Source organism: Silurus aristotelis (genome assembly GCF_946808225.1).
Source record: "Silurus aristotelis genome assembly, chromosome: 14".
NCBI classification, from domain to species: Eukaryota; Metazoa; Chordata; class Actinopteri; order Siluriformes; family Siluridae; genus Silurus; species Silurus aristotelis.
This window is the reverse complement of record NC_139587.1, coordinates 22,063,115-22,083,507: the sequence shown is the minus strand read 5'-3', so window position 1 is coordinate 22,083,507 and position 20,393 is coordinate 22,063,115. Positions and strand designations below refer to the sequence as shown.

The following is a 20,393-nucleotide window of genomic DNA, read 5'->3' as shown; positions in this document are numbered from 1 at the left end:
AATTTGCTCCTGCTTATTTACTTTCCATTTTGTTAATTAATGAAAATAATTACTATTAACCTTTTGATTTATTTGACGTGAAACATGGTTGAGTAGGCTAGCTAGCAAAATAGTGTTTCAGCATCAATTACTGTCCACCTTCACCTTCAAGTTCTACATCCTACATCAGATCTATAAAATGTACCTCTTGTCCTCTTATTTGGTCACATTTTTGGAATGAAGGACTGCACTGATTACAGTAAAGTAAGCCAGGTACCACTAAGATTTATATTAAATCTAAAAATGTATTTGTATTGAATTACACAGATACCACAGATGGTATGATCACTTACTAAAAGTACTGAAAAACTGAGAAAAAAAAATTGTGAAACTAGTATCTTTGTAAATAATAATTATTAAGGCAATATAACAGACAGAATGAATAAAAAGAAATTTCTGAAATTTTGAAAATAGCTGATATTTTATCTATTTCAGATTTCAGACCACTGGAAAATGTGTCCCTGTCTCTCACATCTCAGTGATTGTCGTGTGCTACTAGACAACTTAGGCAGGTTTGGATTATTTGGCTGTTAATTAGCTGATTAGTTGAATCAGGTGTGTTAGAGCACAAAGTACAAGGCTGTGCATGAAAATTGGGTTCTCCTAAAACCAGGATTAGGATCCTGTGCTTCTGTTATTGACAGAAGGAGGGACTCGACAACGAGGAAGTGTTTGAATGCGCGTCTCTGATTGGCTGATTGAGACAGTGTCACGTGGTGGACAGTCCAATAGTGATGTGCCACACTCTGGTTACTTTGACGAGCTCCAGGGTTTGTGCAGTTCGTGCCGCTTACTGAGTTTCTTTCTCTTCGGCACACGGCTTCACCGGGCTCGACCTCGGATCCGGATAAATCAGCAGCTAGAGCTCATCGATTAGGTTCCGTTTGGAGGCAGCCGTTCAGACGCTTGTCCACCATGTTGCCGTTGTTCCTTGTCTCCCTCGTGGCCGTAGTGGCGCGGGCCAGTGATGTGCTCGAGTTCACCGATGATGATTTCGAGAGCAGGATTGGAGACCACGACATGATCCTGGTTGAGTTTTTCGCCCCCTGGTAAGTGCGTGTAGTCTCTCTGCACTGGGCTGAAAAATACATGTCGGTATCGCTTTCATTTTCACGTGATAAATCTAATGCAAATCATCCATCCTGCTCTGCATGTCGCAGATAATCATTGAAGGCCTACAACTAAGATCTCCGAAACCTTTTTTTGTCTTTATAGTTTCACTTTCAATCCTAATACGATTCGGGTTTTTCTTCTTTTCTTTCGGTTTTGTCTCCTGCATTTGTGTGGAAGGGCTTGCTAGCATGAACTAGGCCAGTTGCAACTTCTAGTTTAGCCTTAGCCCTATTGTTGGATATGTTTAAATATAATCTGTATTTGGCCATAATAAATGTTACTCCATTACAAGCAAACCCACTTTTATAAAGCTCCTGTTACGTCCTGAGTCTTGTGCAGATGTATTTCATGTTTGTTTCTTACGGGCCTGATGTGAGATTATAACTGTTGTAGTAATCGTTCCTTGAGTTCACTGTATGCAGCACATTGAGGGCCTGTCGATTTTGAGCAGAATATTATCATGGTTTAAGTGATGGGGTTCAGTATTGTGTAATGAAGCTCTATAAGTTAGACATTGGTAATTCTCTGCTATTTCCTGGAGGAAACCCGGGGCCGTGGAGTGGGCGTGGCGTCCCCCATGTTGTAACGCTGTGATTGGGCCGCGAAGTTTCGTTGGCCGTCTCTGATTGGCTCATTTCCGATTTGTTGGTGCAGCAGGATGACGGTGGAGCTTATTGATGAGTTGGAAAGAAACTTGTTCTCTTTAGCACAGGGCATGGACAGCTAGTGCGACAAGGGGACTTCATATCCATTTTTCCTGTAATCCATAATGATTGGTGTAAACACCTCATTGCATTAACTCCTGTAACGTTTTCACTTGTAGGTGTGGTCACTGTAAGAGGCTTGCTCCTGAGTATGAGGCAGCTGCAACTCGCCTGAAAGGCATTGTCTCACTTGCCAAGGTAAAACCTTTCCCTTTGTGCCATCAAACTTCCCTAATGGCACTAAGCAGCATTTCCCTGAATGTTTATTTTTTTGGACATCTCGGATTAAAATCTTGGTGTAACGTTGCTTTCGGTGATCCTCACAGAAGTGTAACGTCATGTTTCATACATTGTTAACTAGGTGGACTGTACAGCCAACTCCAATGTGTGCAGCAAGTATGGAGTGAGCGGCTATCCAACTCTGAAGATTTTCCGAGGTGGAGAGGAGTCTGGGGCTTACGATGGCCCAAGAACTGCAGGTATGACTTTGTTTACAGAATGAGATAAGCTGTCATTATTTGTTCTCACTACATCATGCTCCTTCTCCTGAAAATAAGCTGTAGGATAAATATAAAGCCACACCTGATTATTAGTGATAAGGATAGATGGGGTGGGGACACATCTGCCATGTTGAATCTGGGATCCAAAGCAAGTTTTTGACTTATGTGCCATTTCTTGATTTGTTTTAGATGGGATTGTGAGCCACCTTAAGAAGCAGGCAGGTCCAGCCTCTGTGGAGCTCAAATCTCAAGAGGAATTTGAGAAATTCATTGGAGACCGTGACCCCAGTGTTGTGGGTGAGCTTTTTTTACATTTATTTTTTTATTATTGCCAGATTGAACAGTCTCTATGCTGATTTTTGCAGTTCTATATTAAGCATATCCTGGAGATAATGAGATGAAGACAGTGCCTAAACAGTGTTATGTCTGCAGGATTCTTTGCTAGTGCTGGAAGTGCTGCACAGGGCGAGTTCCTGAAATCAGCCAGTGCTTTAAGAGAATCGTACCGCTTCGCTCACACAAATGTGGAAACACTTCTGAAAAAGCACAACATCGAGGCAGAGTGAGTAGGCCTTGTTTTTCTGGCTGCAGTTTGCTTTCACTTTTGCTTTTTCTCAGATTCTTGATATTCACAGAGCTTGTTAAGTGTTCTGTTTTAAGTGAAGTCCTATTTGTCATTATTTGGTTCCTTTATAACTGGTGTGTGGTGGGTTTTTTTTTTTTTTTTTTTTTTTTTTTTTTTTTTTTTTTTTTATCTCCTTCCTAATCAGTGTGTGTTTGTCTCAGGGGTGTCATCCTGTTCCGGCCACCCCTCCTCGCTAACAAATTCGAAGAAAGCAGTGTTCAATTCAGCGAGGAGAAATTCACTAATGCCAAGCTCAAGAAGTTCATTCAAGACAATGTGTGAGTATAATTATTTTATCTGAACATTGTTGAATCTGTTTGCTGGTTCATTAATGGCGGTATCTTTGTGTGGTAGTTTTGGAATATGCCCTCACATGACTGATGACAACAAAGATCAGCTGAAAGGCAAAGACCTGTTGGTGGCCTATTATGAAGTGGACTATGAGAAAAACCCTAAAGGTTCCAACTACTGGAGGAACAGGTATACCTTTCTGTTCAATTTAATATTTTGTGTGCTCTTGAGTAGGAGACATCTTCAGATTGACTAATTGAACATGTAGAGCCACTAATGCAAGATGTGATGTTATTCTACACTACTTGGCTGTTTTTTAATATTGCAGTGTTCAGAGATCGTTCTCTTAGACATTTACTCTGTATGCAGGGTCATGAAGGTGGCCAAGAGTTTCCTGGATCAGGGAATGAAGCTAAACTTTGCAGTGGCAAACAAGAACCTCTTCAGCCATGATGTGTCAGAGCTTGGTCTGGACTCCAGCAGTGGAGAGCTGCCAGTCGTTGGCATTCGTACTGCCAAGGGTGATAAATACGTCATGCAAGAGGAGTTTACGTAAGTATTGTTAAATTCTGCGTCCAAGGTTCTTAGTTGTAACAGTTATTCTGGTTACAATGACACGTTTTTTTATATATATATATATATATATATATATATATAATTTTTTTTTTTTGGTTGTCGCCGTCTGATTCCTAAAATGTTGTGGAAAGGCCTGGACTACTTGGCTTTTTTTTTTCCACCCTCCATAATTTTGCAAAGTAAGGCAGTATGTTAATTGGGCTTTATGAATGTTTATTGCAGCCGTGATGGGAAAGCCTTGGAGAAATTCCTTCAGGATTACTTTGATGGAAATCTAAAGCGTTACTTGAAATCTGAGCCCATTCCTGAAAGCAATGATGGCCCAGTCAAAGTAAGTGTGCAAATTATTCTTTATAGCCTAATTTTTCTGATTTATAGTTTCCAAATTTTTAATTACTGCATTAAACTCATACCTCATTAAGGTTCTTGTCGCTGAGAACTTTGAGTCCATTGTGAACGATGACAGCAAGGATGTTCTTATTGAGTTCTATGCACCCTGGTGTGGCCACTGCAAGAGCCTTGAACCTAAATACAAAGAACTTGGTGAGAAGGTAAGTGTTTAGCTACTAATTATCATTACTGTAAAACTGTTATAAGTGAAATAGTTGGGTTTTTCAGCAGTGTATAAAACAATGCAGGGTGAGTTTATTAGCTAGCTAACTATATGAATACAAACATAATTAGGAAAGTAGGGGTTCAATGAATTATTTTAAGTCTCTGTAGTTTTGTCCTTTCAACACTTTTTTACCGATCAGACATTTAGTCATCAAAAAATTTGCATGATCTTTTTTTAGTTTGTTTTTATGTAGAGTGCTTAAAACTGAAATTTATCATTAATCACTCTGATATAATCTGATTAGAGATGAAATCCCCTTCTGGGGATGTTGGTTGTTTGTCTTATCAAATGAATAGGAATGTGAACTGGAAAAGAAAAAATGACCTGACTAATTACTTGCCTCTTATCTTTTTGCAGCTCTCTGATGATCCCAACATAGTCATTGCCAAGATGGATGCCACAGCTAATGATGTACCTTCCCCATATGACGTCAGAGGGTATGTACAAATTCAGCACTTGTCCAGCACAGTCTGAGTTTTCTTCTTTTGATGCTCAGAGTGAAGTTAAAAGCTCCAGGAATATGAGTTGCAAAACATTACACTCCTGATGTGGTGGTGGTTTTATTTATTTATTTTTCTCTCTCCCCAGATTCCCCACAATCTATTTCTCACCAGCTGGGCAGAAACAGAGTCCAAGGAGATATGAGGTTTGTTCTTTGCCTGAGTACAGTGTTAAATTCACACACTGTGATGACTTAAACCAGACCCACAACAATCGAGTCATTTGATTTTTTTTCTTACTTCAGGGAGGTCGTGAAGTCAGCGATTTCATTTCATACCTGAAGAAGGAGGCATCTAACCCACTAGTGGTAAAGGAGGATGAGGAGAAGAAGAAAACAAAGAAGAAGAAGTCAGAGTTATAAGTTACAATCTGACAGGAACCTCTTAGGGGAGCTAAATTATATTCCAACTTTAGTGAACAACTGAATGCTCTGACATGTCGGCTCTCTTTTGGGCCAGCTGCTCTGGGGACACTTTGGAAAGTTGTCATGACCAGGCCTTTGTATGATTTTTAAATAAAGTTCAGACAGGTACAGTGTGGTCAAATTGAGATTTAATTCGCTTTCCCCCATGCTGTACCTCCAACAGATGCACTTTGGTTTTGAGACCAAGTTCAATCACATTTTCTTTCTCATTGAAAAGGGCAAGAGGGGGGGGGGGGGTGTTAGCGAATAATTAGGACTTTTCCCTTTGCTTTTTTTGTACCATATCTTGTTTTTGTACATTTGAAAAGATTGTGAATTAAAGGCCTATTAAACCACCACCCGTGTTGTTAAAAACTTTAATTAAACCCATTCATTGATGAGAGCCAGTAAAATACAGAACTTCCATTTTATTGAATGTTACCACAAGCAAAATATCACTTATGAAAACCGTTTCTTCCTTCTGAAATAAATGCACAGGAGAATCTGTGGCTGTGAAGTTTTGCAAAGTTCTGTAAACGTGGTGCGTTTGCCAATCAGGAAAAATCTAAATGAAAGTTTGAAGAACCTGTTTTTCTTGGATATTCACTCCAAACAATGCACTATTTAGGAGTAAGCACTAGGTGGCAGTATAACGAAAGGTATTTGCTCTAATGGTTTTAAACCGTAGCTTATATTTTAATATTATTTTAGATTAAAATTCCCTCTCATTCCATCCAAAGGCATTCATCCATGAATGTTTTTATTTTTTATTAACAAACGTTACAAATCTACAGGCAATTCAGGTGATGCATAAAAATAACCAAAAAAATGAAAATGTGTGTTTGTGATATCTTGAATGTCCTCCAGGCACTTCTGTACAGTATCAAGCCATAAGTTTAGTAACTAACTTGATTAATAAACAACCACCCATGATTTTGTAAAGATTTGTGATCTGTGCTGAAATGGTGTGGATCTGAACCCTTCTTGCCAGCCATGGCTGATAAATGTCACAGCATTGTGATTAAAAACAAACAAAAACGTTTGGTAAGGCCCATTTAAGGAAAAAATAGTAAGTACAGTCTGTGTATAAACTTAAACTTGAGTTTAAGATTCCATTATCCTTCACTTTGATAATACAGGTCCAATGCTGTTCCATATAGCACACAAAAAAAATTCATTTCACTTTTCACAGAGCTACAAAAACGTTGGTTCCTTTGTGCATTTACAACAACGGCAACATTCTTATTACAAAAAAAAGCAAAACACTACGCTTTACTTTAACCTGGGACATTTATAAGCCTTTAGAGACAACACTGTTTCCCCTGCATCTAACTCTCACAAATCCGGTCATTCAAACATAGCTGCAGCCAATCCAGTTTGTCTGAAGGTCTCAGCCACGTGTTTGGAGTGCTGGATTTTAGCCGAAAGGGCTTCGAAAACATCGTTCTGATCCTGAGCAGTGGCAGTTCTGTAGATAAACAGTCCCAAAGACTCCAAGCCCCTCATGCCAAGGTTAACACCACAACCTTTCAGAGAGAAAAAAAAAACACCTTATATGATCTGTTCTCACATTAGATAATTCCCAGCATAGAAGCTATTTGCAGTACAGTCTATAAAATTTAAAATCATCTGACACGTTTTATTCACCATCCCTTATTTTTCTTAAACCATTTTTACACTGTAAATATAAATAAGATAAATCATGTATGTCAAGTCATTTAGAAGAAAAACAAGCTATGAAGATGAACATAACCAGTAACTACTAAAAATATAGTCAAGAATGCAAGGTCAGATTTCACCAAAGCTTCACTTGAATATTTCACCAAGTTTTCAGATACCAAGCAGGATATTCATCTCATTCTGATATGATTATTAGTATTACACAGCTTTCTTGCTTATTTTGGTATCATCTAAAAGACTTGACATTATATTAAACACATCTAGCAACTTAAAGCATAACAGATATGAAGCCTATAATTCAGAGTACTAGCATCATATAATGCTTTTTATATTATTTTAAAAGTTAATAGTATTGTATATCTTACAGCATACATATCAGACAGGAGTATACAGCAGCATATTCAGTGTGACTCTTGAAATTACATCTCAAAATAATAATATTTTAGGCAGTTAGTAGTCCATCTGAGGGTATATCTAACAGTAAGATGACAGTACATATATTTGATCATATATCTGATAGAATATACCGTATATTTATTGAGTATTTATGAGAGTTGGATATATTACAGTTAGTTGTATATTTCAAATGTAGTAGTTCAAGTGAAAGCATGTCTGTCTGCGAGTAATATATATCATTGCTAGTAGCATATTGCAAATCTGCAATTAATACATCTGTAAAATAAAAAAAATACTCCTCACAGTAGTAGCTGCAGTGTGTTTTTAGAAATATATCTTACAGTTAGGAGTTTACCTGAATCAGTGAAGTCAAACAGTGGACAGAGGGAAACAAACTTACCAGTATCAAAGTTTAGCATGCGTGCTGCCTCTCCCTCCACAGTAACGGCCACATTATTGCCCTCGATGTAGGCCGCACTGATGCGTCGGTGAGACAGCATGATCTCGAAAAGCCTGCGGCTGCACTGCATGCGGTGCAAAGTGAGCTCACTCACCCGGGGCTCAATATCTGTCTTATAAGCGTTGAAGGATTGGTGAAAGATATTCTTCATTATCTAGAATGATAGAGTTGGAAAGAAAATGCATTAAAGAGGTGTATGAATGTGTGCTTTGCTAACAAAACATCCAGGGTTCAGATATTGAGTAGGAACATGTAAAATATGGAAAAATCTGTAGAACAAAACACTTGGATTCTACTTATTGAGCTATAAACCAAAAAAAAGAAAAATCTTTTGTGTTTATCAATGCCCCCGTCATCATCCTTTGGTGTCTTGGTAACGTCTTTCCTATCCTCTGCACCCATCTCACTCAGACACATGCGCTCACACACTCACACACACACACACACACACACACACACACACACACACACACACACACACACACACAACTGATTCACCCTTGCTGTAACCAGGTAACAGCATGTGTTTCTGTGAATGACGTGTTCTGTCACACTATCGGCTGTGCACTCTGACGCCACTGTCTTAATAAACCTCGCACTCTGTCTCCATCTCCAACTCTCTCTTTCTCCCTCACTGTTTGCCTCTGTTTTACAATTTTTCCTTAAGCCCTGACCTTGCCTTCTTTTGTACTCTTTCCTTCCTCCTCTTTTTCTGCACCATCCATGAATTGCATATCCTATGGACCTCTATGTAGTCTCAGCAGGATGCAATGTTCTTGCATCTTGTCATCAACTCACTCCCCCCAACTGTTTTTTCCCTCTTTGTGCTGCACTCAGCAATGTTTCAGCAGCAGTGTGAGAAAGTAACAGAGTTGCATTGAAATTCAGATTTACATAGAATACTTTTACTAATAGTGATATTCACTTGTGCAATTTGCAAACAACATTTCTAGTAAACAGAAAAGTGTAACAACTTTAAACAAATAGTTGCACAACAACCAGAGCCATTGCACTTCTATGTACTTTGGTGTGGTTCATTTTTTCTGTCTCTTTCTGTCTCTGCATCAAATCCCCAAGGGATCAGGTGTGCATGTGCGAGAGATCCCTTACAGTGTACTAGATATTTTTTTTATATTGGATACCAGGAAATCCCAACTGTACAGGATTAAACTGTATCAGTTCCTTTTTTTCTTTTTTGTAATATTATTTATTTTCTATTTCTAGCAGCTTTCGGATATTTTAAAGATTTTGTGGCTGATTTGGTTAGAATTATAGCATTAGAACCATTTACCACAACACTACTATATCTGTAATTATGAATACCAGTGTTTTCAACCTGTGAAATCACACTCTTTGGTCTTATTGATTTTCTTTCTTTCCTCAATTTGGTTTCTACATAGACTGTATAGAGCCAGACCGATATGTATGATAAGTAAAATGCTACGGACTGTTCCAGGATTTACTCTTGATGTATACATTTTACACTGATCAGGCATAACATTCTGACCACCTGCCTAATATCGTGTTGGTCCCAATTTTTTGCTGCCAAAACAGTCTTGACCTGTCAAATATTAACAGCATTAACTTCTTCAGCTACAGGAGCTCGTCTGTTCGATCGGACCAAATGTGCCAGCTTTTTCTCCCCATGTGCATCGATGAGCCTTGGCCGCCCATGACCCTGTCTCCGGTTTACCACTATTCCTTCCTTGTACCACTTTTGATAGATATTGACTACTGCAGACTAAGCACAGCCCACAAGAACTGCAGTTTTGGAGATGCTCTGACCCAGTTGTCTAGCCATAACAATTGGGCCCTTGTCAAAATCGATCATATCCTTACACTTGCCCATTTTTCCTGCTTCTAACACATCAACTTTATCAACAGAATATTTACTTGCTGCCTAATATATCCCACTCACTAACAGGTCTCATGAACAAGTTATAATCAGTGTTATTTACTTCACCGTTCATAATGTTATGCCTGATCTATGTATACCAGACTGCCTACCCAACAAGACACAAACAAAATCACAGAGAGTAGTTTCAAAACATGTGAAATATATTCTGGTGGTTATAATATTGATGTGTAATAGCTGTCACTAGTTTCTCACTACTTTTCAGTCTGGAAATTAATCCCTCCAGTAGCTGATATAGTGCTCATTAGTAATCATAATAATAAATTAGTGGAAGAAATGTAACTGAAAAATGCAAAAGATGGAACTAAAGTAAGAAGTTAATCATAGGCTTATTACTGAGGAGTTGGCTGTGTGACGCAGGAATCGCAGCATTTTTGATTCTGTCGATGTGCAGGCGAGGGCCATGTATCGGTTGCGAAATGTTCCATAGATCTTCAGGTGAAAACCAGGCTTGGCTGAGGTTTGAGACGAACTGCGAGGTTCTTTAACTGAGTCAATGCCGTATGCTGACAGGTCGAAGTACAGGCTGTGAGCCCTGATCTCTGGTGTGGGGACCTGTATAGAAGAGACAAAACACAGTACCATTGCTGATTGCCAAAGCTCAACAGCACATGAAAGTCTACAATTTACCCACCGGCAGAACTAGAAATAATATGTCCTAATAATAATCCTGTCCTTTCTTTACATGTATTTGAAAGGTAAGGTTTTGTTCTCTTCTATTTTTGGCAGAGGCTGTGAGTAGTCTAAACATAGGGTCATTGCTCTTTTCTAACTTAATCACACTTGGGAATTTAACTACTGCATCACAATTTCTGTGTAAGGCAGAATCCACTTAACAAGCAATTACTAATTCGCAGAATCGCAGCATAATACGACCCAGTGAGGTCACGCAAGGAAATGATTTTAATTTTAGCTGGAAATAAGACTAGGAAATGACTTTATGAGTCTCCAGGCTCAGATAATATATATTATATTTTATCTGTACACATATGTCAATCAAATGCACTGTTACCCACTGTTTGAACAATACAGGGACTGCAGCCTCCAATAAACTAAATACACTTGATCCAGCCAATTCTCAGAGATTTGGTGTATATTATGGGAGTGTATTTATATGAAGGCCAGTGCAGACCTTTCTTTGAACTTGTCTACTTCCTATTTGTCACTGCATACCACCCATTGACTATTAACAACTTTACTAATCTTCAGCTTAACTTAATTATATTTCTTTCAGTCCTGGTTTACTGGCAGCAGCTGGCCCATGTGCTATTCTTTTCTGGCTAAAAGCATTTAAGCATCTAATATTTAAAGACCTAAAAAGCATGCATCCAGTGCCGCCAGTAATACCAGACTGGTCTGATATTATAAATAGCAGGATAATTCATTTAATATCAGATTGTTCTCTTTGCTAGGCCTTTGTTCTTCCATATGTATTATGCATAGAAGCTTCTGTCTGGAAATTTGATTGGTAATATGTAAAAAGATTTGTGACCACCCTCGTGGCTTGCATATACATGCACAGATAACCACATGCTCCTGAACAGAATGCATATTTAAACAAATGAACCAGGAGGACGAGAAAACAGCTGCAAAGCTAAAACAATGATGATAACACACCAATGTCAGACAGTGGTTTTTAAAAACATAAAAGAAAAGTAAACCTCTATTGCGCTTGTTTGTAAAAGCCAAAGAAATATGTTCCTAAAATAGGTAATGAGAAATAAAAGAATTCAATTCCAAAAAGCACTATGGACTCTTTTGAAAAGCCAGGATCTATTGGCCACATTTATGCTCCCGATCAGATCCTTTCTCTGCATCGATCAACATTAATAAGTTGAACATCTTTACAGACTAACCTGTCTTTGGTCGAGTCTCTCTATCATGGCATTAGCTCCGAACGCATGACAGGACTCTACAATATACTCCGAACTGATTCCCAGTACAGAGCAGGAGTCACCACAGGAGCCGTCGGCTACTACAATAACCCGGGGCCATTCACCACTGGGAATCCTCCTCAGATATTCATCTGTGAACTAAATAGCAAAAAACAAGGTGAGCGTGAGGGAGAGAGAGAGAGAGAGAGAGAGAGAGAGAGAGAGAGAGAGAGAGAGAGAGAGAGAGAGAGAGTTTAAGTGCCCTAAAACAATGTTTTAATTTTAGTGTTTTTGATATTTGATGTGTATGTGCATGTTTGCGCACGCGTGTGTGTGTGTGTGTGTGTGTGTGTGTGTGTGTGTGTGTGTGTGTGTGTGTGTGTGCACTGAGGGATTCTTAGTTTTAAAGCTGCATTTCTACTTGTTACTGTTCAGTGTGTGTGTGTGTTAGTGTTTGTGTGATTTTGTGTAATTGACAACTCTATTTTTCTTTAGTCCATAAAAGTTCTGCGCATTTTTTACTTTGCTATGAACATTATTATATTAAAACCATACCATACAAACAAAACCTTTTTAGGGATTCCACAGCCAAAACAATATTGGTCCAAAGACTGAGTTCTTCTTTGTACACTGTATAATTTTGTTGTCTTTGTGTGCTGTCAATCTGGATAAATAGTGTTAACTTAAAAAAGTGCTAACCCCTACCATTAACCTCAAATTTGGTTACTTGTCTTAATTTGAGCCATGTAATTATTTACAAATACAAATAATTGATGTACATTTAAAAACGTTAATGACAAACAACATTGACATTTTACCCATTCACTTACATATTTCCAATAGCTAGCCTCACTGTTAATTGAGCGTTGTGTGATAGCTGATCTTCCTTGTTACTGTACAACATCTCAGTCTCTAAAACAGATTGACATTTTGTCACCCCAAATGCCATTAAATAGAATCTAAATCAATTCTAGCTTCTTTAACTGGGTGTGAGATTCATATCACATTACTGTAGGCCAAAAAAACACAGATAAGCCTGAACATACACTACAGACAGGCCAAATGCAAACACTTCAGCTGCTTATCAATAATCCAACAGCTTTATGTTTATTAAACTGTGACCTTGGTGTTACGACATGCTTGCATGAAAAAGAAATAAAGCTCTTTTAAGTATTCTTTAGTTGTTGTTTTTTTGCTGCAGGCTTCAGTTTAGTAATACAGCAGTGTGCGGTAGAAATTAGAAGGCCAAGGAAACCCAAACAAAAAAATCAGTCGTGACTAAAAATAAAAGCTTTTCCATTTCCAGGCAGAAACAAGCATTCAGATAGCAGGCAGTGAAAGCAACTGGCCCTTACAATAGAACAAGATGGAGGAGAGGAAAGCAGCAGGTCAGCTGTGAATCAGAGCTCTGATCGGAAACCAACACAATAACAGAGAGAAAGAGATAGACAAAGTGAGAGAGTAGGAGAGAGAAAAAAAATGGTAGGAAGACCAAAGGGGAACAGTGAATCTATTAAAAGGCTTTATTGCTCTCGCTTGCCTTGCTCCTGCGTCAGCGCTGTTAACCCAGACTTTACTAAACACAATCACCTCCATCCCAACCAACTCCATGCTAGCTGATGCTAATAAGATTGCACAATTCTGTAATTTTATTTCAGTCATTTTATAGACATTATTTTGACTCAACAGAACTCTCCATTTAACTGCATTCATTAAACGAGTAATAAGGTCAGCCTCTAACATTCAGCATCAGGTGTTCCTTCTGCAAGAGAACGCAAAAAGCAATTTCCGGGGCTTACTGTGCAATGATCTGGGCATTTACTTCTTTTTATGTGTTCTATATTAGCAATATTTCTCTTACAGCACATTATTTCTCTGCATGCCAGACAGCGGAAATGTTCAAGCATCAAATTTTCATTGATCTTGTGTAATCTTTTTCTGGGCAACATTGTTTTCTGTTGATTACTATGAAAACTACTTGCCCAAAATATCACAGAATATCCAAAGGCGATGTATAAAGTATATTAACAGCTCACGTTTTTAAGAATTGAACAGTGGCATGGGATTAGAGGAGATACATTTCATAAAAAAAACATATAGTACATCTAATGTAACAAATGCTGACAATATTACAAAACTAATTTTCGCTGAAGAGTTAATGCATTGTGTAAAGTCTGATATGAACTTTAGTCCTTATCCTTAATCTAAAATGTAACTTAAATCTAGCATTCAAATCACAAATCTTATGAAATAAAATATTAACTATACTGTAATAATCTCATTGCAACAGACATTTCAATTTGACAACCTAATGCTGCCAGGAAGTTGTCAATCACTCATTCCTGATATTTATTCCATCTCTTGGTCCTTAGTTAATCCAGCTCTGTTACTTGGTCTTCTTCCTTATAGCTTGAAAGCCAATTATCACCATGATTGTGAAAAAAAGATCAAGAAATACAAAAATTATCCTTAAAGAAAACGTACAGACCAATTATTTAATATTCATCTGATGCATGGAAAAAAAGGTAGAGAAAATTACAGGTGGTTCTTTTTTATATTCTAAGGCAACTTCATTATTGCATAATAATCTTTTAAGCCCTGGTAATAAACTGTTTGTTTTTAAAGCCTGGTCTGATGGTTGGGTTCATACATTGAATGACATTTATTGTGATAACGGCCTCAAATAGTTTCAGGAATTAAGTGCTGAATTTTCTTTACCTGGATTTTCTTTTTTTTTTATATTTAAGACTAAGGTCAGCTTTAAAGGCCTACGGCATTCCTTGGACCTCTAATGGGCTCCCACATCCTCTGTGGGAGTGGTTGGACATTAATACTGCTTCTAATGGTTTCGTTTCTAAGATTTATAATTCAATTTACTGCAGTATACTTATATTCCAGCTATCCACTCCTGGGAAAGGGATGGTCTTGCTGAACCTGATTGGGATGTGGTATGGGTCAGATGTTTTACTGCTTCTAAGAATTTTGCACATCAGATGATACATTATAAATGTATCAATAGGGCAGGGATCACTCCCAGTGTACTATACAAGATGAAAACTTTTGGAAATTGGACAAATATTGCTGTGATGTTACCAGATAGACTGAAAAGTTGACATCCCTACTATGCGTATTTGACTTTTATTTCTTCTATCTTTTCTCCTCTTTCTATGTACAAGTGGACAGCTTCATGGCATCTGTTTGTACATAGTTCCTTTGAATTTTGAGCTGTGATATGTTTCTAAATCTGTAATAAAAATGTTGATAACAAAAAAGAAATACAAAAGTAGCACAAAATTACAATTGCAACTAAAACTTATCCTAAACCTGGAAATGCTCAGAGAGTCATATTGACATAATTATTATTTATATAAAAATATTCCAAAAAGCATCAAACTTATTTTAATCTTTCATCTTTGGTGCTTTGAGTTGGATCTCAATTTTCAGACACTCTGTGGTGCTTTTTCCCAAGCTGAACAAGGGACCATTTGGGGTATAAGGAAAATACAGTCAGTTGGTGGCAGGGACATAGCTAGAACCAGATATGGGTTAGTAAATATAGGCAGGCACTATACAAGACCCATCCTTGCTATGGATACAGGAGACCTGACTTCCCCACCTCACACCTCAACGTGTGCTAAATAAGGAGCCCAGCCTACCACGCACCTCACACAATCCCCAGCAATGACCAAATGCTGAGTATTTCTTTGTTAATTGTTTTAAAGGTGTATAAGTGTTAAAGTGTATTTGTGTATGTTAATACTTATCTATTTTTTTTATATGTCCGAGTATTCTTTGGACCATTGTAGTGATGATTATTTCTTCGTTAATATTTTTCAAATAAATTAACTTAGTGTAGGTTAATATTTAATTATGATTTTTTTTTTTTAAATACAGTATGTCTATCTAGCTTAAGTTTTGACCTAATTGACTACTCATTGGTCACAAATTCAGACCCACAAACCTGTAACATTTTTATATTTATTTCAGATTGTGTGATATTACATTCATTGGCTCGTGGACTGACTGATGTCCTCATCATCCACTGCATATCTATAATTATTTTTCAACTATGTCATATGCACATTCTTATCAGGTCTTTGTTAGGAACATAACACTGTTTTTATACAAAGGTGTATTGTTAGTAATTGGAGTTAGGTTAGAGGAACCAGTTGGAATTTATGTCCCACTGACCTGCACATTGTTTGCTCCCCCAGGCTATGCTTGTGCCACTGTCAAATCTACTCCAAGCCTTTCACATTTGATCTCATCCCCAGGTTAGTTAACACTAATAATGTTTACTAATGAAATGCAAATAGTTTAAATGCCTGTAAGTTCCCCTTTAAAGAAATTAGTAACATTATCAGACATTCTCTCTCTAGGTTTACAGATTATATTTGTTTTTTATTTGAAATAAAAAATGTAAATACATTTAATCCTGTAATAAGTTGGTCAAGAGTATGCTCAGTTTCTCTTGTGCTGCAGATGCTCCACACATCTCCTTAAATCATAGAGAACTAACAGGTGATAATAAAACAGAAAAACTAATGGTATGAAGCTCAAAACCTTTCTAAGTAATGTAGAGTAAAGCAAGCTGCAATGTCTGGATATATAAGAAGTATAATGTTAAATTACAGGCTAACAACCAGAATGTGCTGCAAGGATGGAAAGCCTAAAGCCATCTGAAACAAAACCACTTACTGTGTTTCCTTAATGCTTGGTAATTATCCCATTTTTACCTTAGCCTATAGTTTTTTACATATTTGTTCTTGTTTGTGCTAAGATATGCCAAATAGCTCCATATGGTGTGCATGCAGTCTTACCCAAATGTAGAAGACTTGAAAAAGAAAGAGAACGATGACAAAACATCAACTGGAGCAATTTTCAATATTAATAAAAAATTGTTAATGAAGTTGCTCAAAGTATCACATTTAGAAAGAATATGATTAATGCCTAGCAAACACAAATATAAAAATGTAATCTTATTGTTTTCTGTCATTGATATTTATTCCACAAATGTTCAGATAACTCACTCAGTATCTGGATGATATTAATCATACTACAGCCATGTGCCTGCAATAAAATGTAATAACAGGTTAGGTTCGGGACTTTGTTCACATTCCTGTCGGGTGAGGAAAGGTATGCTTATGTTACACAATATCTTGTGGAACAATTCTCTACAAATAGATAATAGTAGTGATAGACAAAAAACCCCTGATGTATTACTGAGGAACTCATCTTCTTCTTCTTCCTCTTCTTCTTCTTCTTCTTCTTCTTCTTCTTTAGGCTTTTCCCATTAGGGGTAGCTACAGCGGCTCATCCATCGCAATACTAATTTGTCCTCTACATCTGCCTCTTTCAAACAAAATACCTGCATGTCTTCCTTTACCACATCCATAAACCTCCTCCTTGGTCTTCTGCTTTTCCTTCTTCCTGATGGCTCTATATGCAGCATTCTCCTACCAATGTACCCCACGTCCCTCCTCTGCACATGTCCAAACTGTCTCAATCAAACCTTCCTCACTTTGTCCCCAAAACATCCTACATGCACTGTCCTTCTAATAAACTCATTTCTAACCCTGTCCATATTCGTCACTCCCAAAGAAAATCAATATATTTAACTCTGTTACTTCTTTCCCATAACTTCATGGGGTGACTAATCAATTTTATTTCCCTGTAGTTACTGCAGGTCTGCACATCCCCCTTATTGTTAAAAACCAGTACCAGCACACTTCTTCTTCATTCCTCAGGCATCCTCTCACCTTCCAAAGTTTTGTTGAAACAACCTGGTTAAAAACTCCACTGCCATCTCTTCTAAACATCTCCACACTTCTACCGGTATGTCATCTGGTCCTAACGACTTTCCACTCTTTGTCCTCTTAACCGCTGCTCTCACTTTCTCCTTACTAATCGTATCTACTTCCTGCTTCACCACCTCCACATCATCCACCCTTCTCTCTCTCATCTTCCTCATTCATAAGCTGCTCAAAATACTTTCTTCATCTTCTAAACACAATCTCTTCACTAGTCAACACATTTACATCTCCATCCTTTATTGCTCTAACTTGCAGCACATACTTCCCAGCTCAGTCCCTCTGCCTGGCCAATCGGTACAAATAGTGATGAACACATATGCACATTACATTTCTTTGCCTGAAAAAAGTGTGAAACTGTAAAAAAATCCATGTAAACAAACAAAAAAAACATAATAAAAATTCAAACAATAAATAATATTGTGCCAAAAAGCACTATTTTGTACTATTGAACCATATCTTTTTTTTTTTTATCATTGTAAGTTATACACAATAGTCTTTGAGAACAATTTATCAAATTTGGTGGTGCAGCAATTTTATTACATGAAGAAACTGAATAAGAAAAAAACGTATGTTCACAGACACAATAATAATATTTATATATTGTGGAACCAGGATTGTGGAAGCTCACGTTAATTAAAATTTAATGATGCAATAATTGCTGTAAACCCTGAAAAAAGACATATCCAGTGTGATTAGCTTGCAACAGAACCTGTGATTTAAGCAGCAGGACATGTGAATTCATACCAAAGTTGTTGTTAAGACATTGTTTTGAACCGTGTATGTATAATCTGTGCTGACTGAGTAATGACTGTTGACAGTTTTACTCACTGTTTACATAAAGGAGCGGCCTTTCCCTCTGTCCTTTACTCAATCTATAACTGTAAATGACCATGCCCATTTAACAATTGCCCTTTGCTTGATATTTTACTTTCAGCTCTATACACTGATCTTGTATGTTGCACTGTGACCTGCATGAATGTGAATAATGATTATTATTCAGCTTGTTGTTTTATGAGTCAGGAGGAGGAATGATTAGATTTTGTGTGAAACCACACCTTTTACCACAGCATTGAAATATGAAATATGTCATGCAGTTGTGTAGCTACAAGTCAGGCAAAACTTGCATAGAGTCTAAAGCACTGATAGGGAAAATCTGACCCACAAAATGTCAAAATGTTGGGCCTTTCTAAAAGCACAAATTCTCAAAGTGATGAGTACATCACAAACACAAAACTTAATCTCATTGTTTTCTCTTATTGATTTTTATTACACAAACGTTCTGATAACTCACTCAGTATCTGGATCATATTAACATACTACAACCGTGTGTATGTAATAAAATTTAATAACAGGTTAGGATCAGGACTTTGTTCACATTCCTGTAAACAAACAAACAAATACTTCAAATAAGGCCTACCTCATTAATAACGTTAGCTGTTAAATTTCTGTGAAATAAATTTTTATGTCTAATGTACATGGTCTTGTCCAAAGATAAAATGTATTTATTAGGAAGTAAAAAGAGAAAGAAGAAGTAAAAGCACGAGAAAAGGAAGAGAGCTAGTGGGAAATAGTGGAAATAACTGGATTACTGATGACAATAGCAAAACAAAAATATAATGATGCATAGTTCCTAAAATGCAAATGATTACTTCTTAGACAGCACTCAAATACATATGATTAATATGTCTGTATGGATTTGTATTATAAGTGTTGAGAGGTGTCAGGGGTGCTTTTGGGGTCACAAGAACTGTTACAATTGCTATCATGCTATTGGATTATAATTATTTTGCAAATATAATAAATATAATAGTATTGACACTGGATTTTATTGGTAGATGGCCCAGGGTGTTTTTAATTGCAACTGCACAGAGTTATTGTCGGGGTTATCTGGTTTTTTTTTTTCTGCGGTTAAACAACATGCAAATACTGTATATAATATTCAGCAAGATGAGGGCATGTACTCAGTATACATGTGGGTATGAATTTGGTGCAGCTCTACTTTGATGAAGCCAATAGTAGTGTGTTAAACTCTGCAAACGCCGCCAAAGCATAATCTGTTTGCACGACCTCACTGACCTTAGTGCCCAAGTGAACTCTCACGTCGACTTTCTGCTTCTTTTGCTCCAGCACGCTTAGCAGGTACTCCTGAAACACGCCGATCCGCGTAAAGAAGTGATCATTGTGCCAGCAGCCCTCCATGTTGTCGAAGTCCACGCCGAGACCAAGAAGAAAGCGCACGCTGCGAGGGTCCAGGGCAATTTGCTGCGGCCGGCAGAGCAGCGCGCTGCGTGTGCGCTCATCCAGCACGGTGAGCTTCAGGACCTTTCCGCTGCGGACAGCGACCAGCGCCGCTGTTAGTCCCACCGGCCCGGAGCCCACCACCAGCAGCGAGATGCGCGCCCGCCACTGCCGCAGCCCGTCCACGCTCCCCTTCACTACCACGTACACAGCCACGGCCAGCAGTGTGCTGAGCGCCGTGTCGTACGCCACGCTGCCATAGTGCTCCTGCGCGCCGCCGCTGTCCGCGTCTTCCCCCCGCACCCCGTTCATATCGCGCTCAGGCGGTGCACCAAACCGACACTGAACCTCGGACAGATACTCCCATCGTGCTCTATAGCGCGGCGTCCCAGAAAGAAATCAGGCAGAAAGGGAAGACAATGTGCTTTTACTCCGATTACATTTCTCCAAAAATGCTACAACTTTAAATGCGTACACTCGGCGCGTAAAGTCTTGAAATGAGGACAAGTTGCGAAAATCCGAGCTGCTGAACCGACTGCTGCGCGCGACTACGTGTGCGTGTCTGTTTGTGTGTGTGTGTGTGTGTGAGAGAGAGAGAGAGAGAGGGAGAAGAGAGAAGAGAGAGACAGTGGGTGTGTGAGATTGGGTG

The 20,393-nt window shown here is 38.1% G+C and overlaps 2 protein-coding genes across 2 annotated transcripts; one reads left to right on the top strand and one right to left on the bottom strand.

The window, feature by feature from the left end:
• Positions 1 to 683: 683 nt before the first annotated feature.
• Positions 684 to 5,725, top strand: pdia3 (protein disulfide isomerase family A, member 3). Its single transcript, XM_083559971.1, has 13 exons — positions 684 to 1,088; positions 1,976 to 2,054; positions 2,218 to 2,335; positions 2,546 to 2,653; positions 2,789 to 2,918; positions 3,143 to 3,259; positions 3,336 to 3,461; positions 3,642 to 3,824; positions 4,071 to 4,179; positions 4,271 to 4,399; positions 4,822 to 4,901; positions 5,053 to 5,110; positions 5,210 to 5,725. The coding sequence occupies exons 1-13, from the start codon at positions 955 to 957 to the stop codon at positions 5,324 to 5,326; spliced, it is 1,488 nt and encodes a 495-aa protein (XP_083416097.1). The 5' UTR covers positions 684 to 954; the 3' UTR covers positions 5,327 to 5,725.
• A 56-nt stretch (positions 5,726 to 5,781) lies between these two features.
• On the bottom strand, positions 5,782 to 20,382 carry LOC310736463 (uncharacterized protein). The gene is made up of 5 exons (XM_083559972.1): positions 19,583 to 20,382; positions 11,676 to 11,852; positions 10,156 to 10,374; positions 7,845 to 8,058; positions 5,782 to 6,894 (listed from the first exon to the last, which is right to left on the bottom strand). Exons 1-5 carry the CDS (start codon positions 20,054 to 20,056, stop codon positions 6,716 to 6,718), a joined length of 1,263 nt encoding a protein of 420 aa, XP_083416098.1. The 5' UTR covers positions 20,057 to 20,382; the 3' UTR covers positions 5,782 to 6,715.
• Between the last annotated feature and the right edge of the window lie 11 nt (positions 20,383 to 20,393).

What these genes read in the sequence shown, in the direction of transcription:
- pdia3 (XM_083559971.1), top strand. Translation starts at nt 955, where the DNA reads ATGTTGCCGTTGTTCCTTGTCTCCCTCGTGGCCGTAGTGGCGCGGGCC. An exon ending in CGATGGCCCAAGAACTGCAG is followed by an intron (nt 2,336 to 2,545) that starts GTATGACTTTGT and finishes GATTTGTTTTAG; the next exon opens with ATGGGATTGTGAGCCACCTT. An exon ending in CCGTGACCCCAGTGTTGTGG is followed by an intron (nt 2,654 to 2,788) that starts GTGAGCTTTTTT and finishes TTATGTCTGCAG; the next exon opens with GATTCTTTGCTAGTGCTGGA.
- LOC310736463 (XM_083559972.1), bottom strand. Translation starts at nt 20,056, where the DNA reads ATGAACGGGGTGCGGGGGGAAGACGCGGACAGCGGCGGCGCGCAGGAG. An exon ending in AGAGACTCGACCAAAGACAG is followed by an intron (nt 10,375 to 11,675) that starts GTTAGTCTGTAA and finishes TCTTCTATACAG; the next exon opens with GTCCCCACACCAGAGATCAG. An exon ending in CATGCTAAACTTTGATACTG is followed by an intron (nt 6,895 to 7,844) that starts GTAAGTTTGTTT and finishes TCTCTCTGAAAG; the next exon opens with GTTGTGGTGTTAACCTTGGC.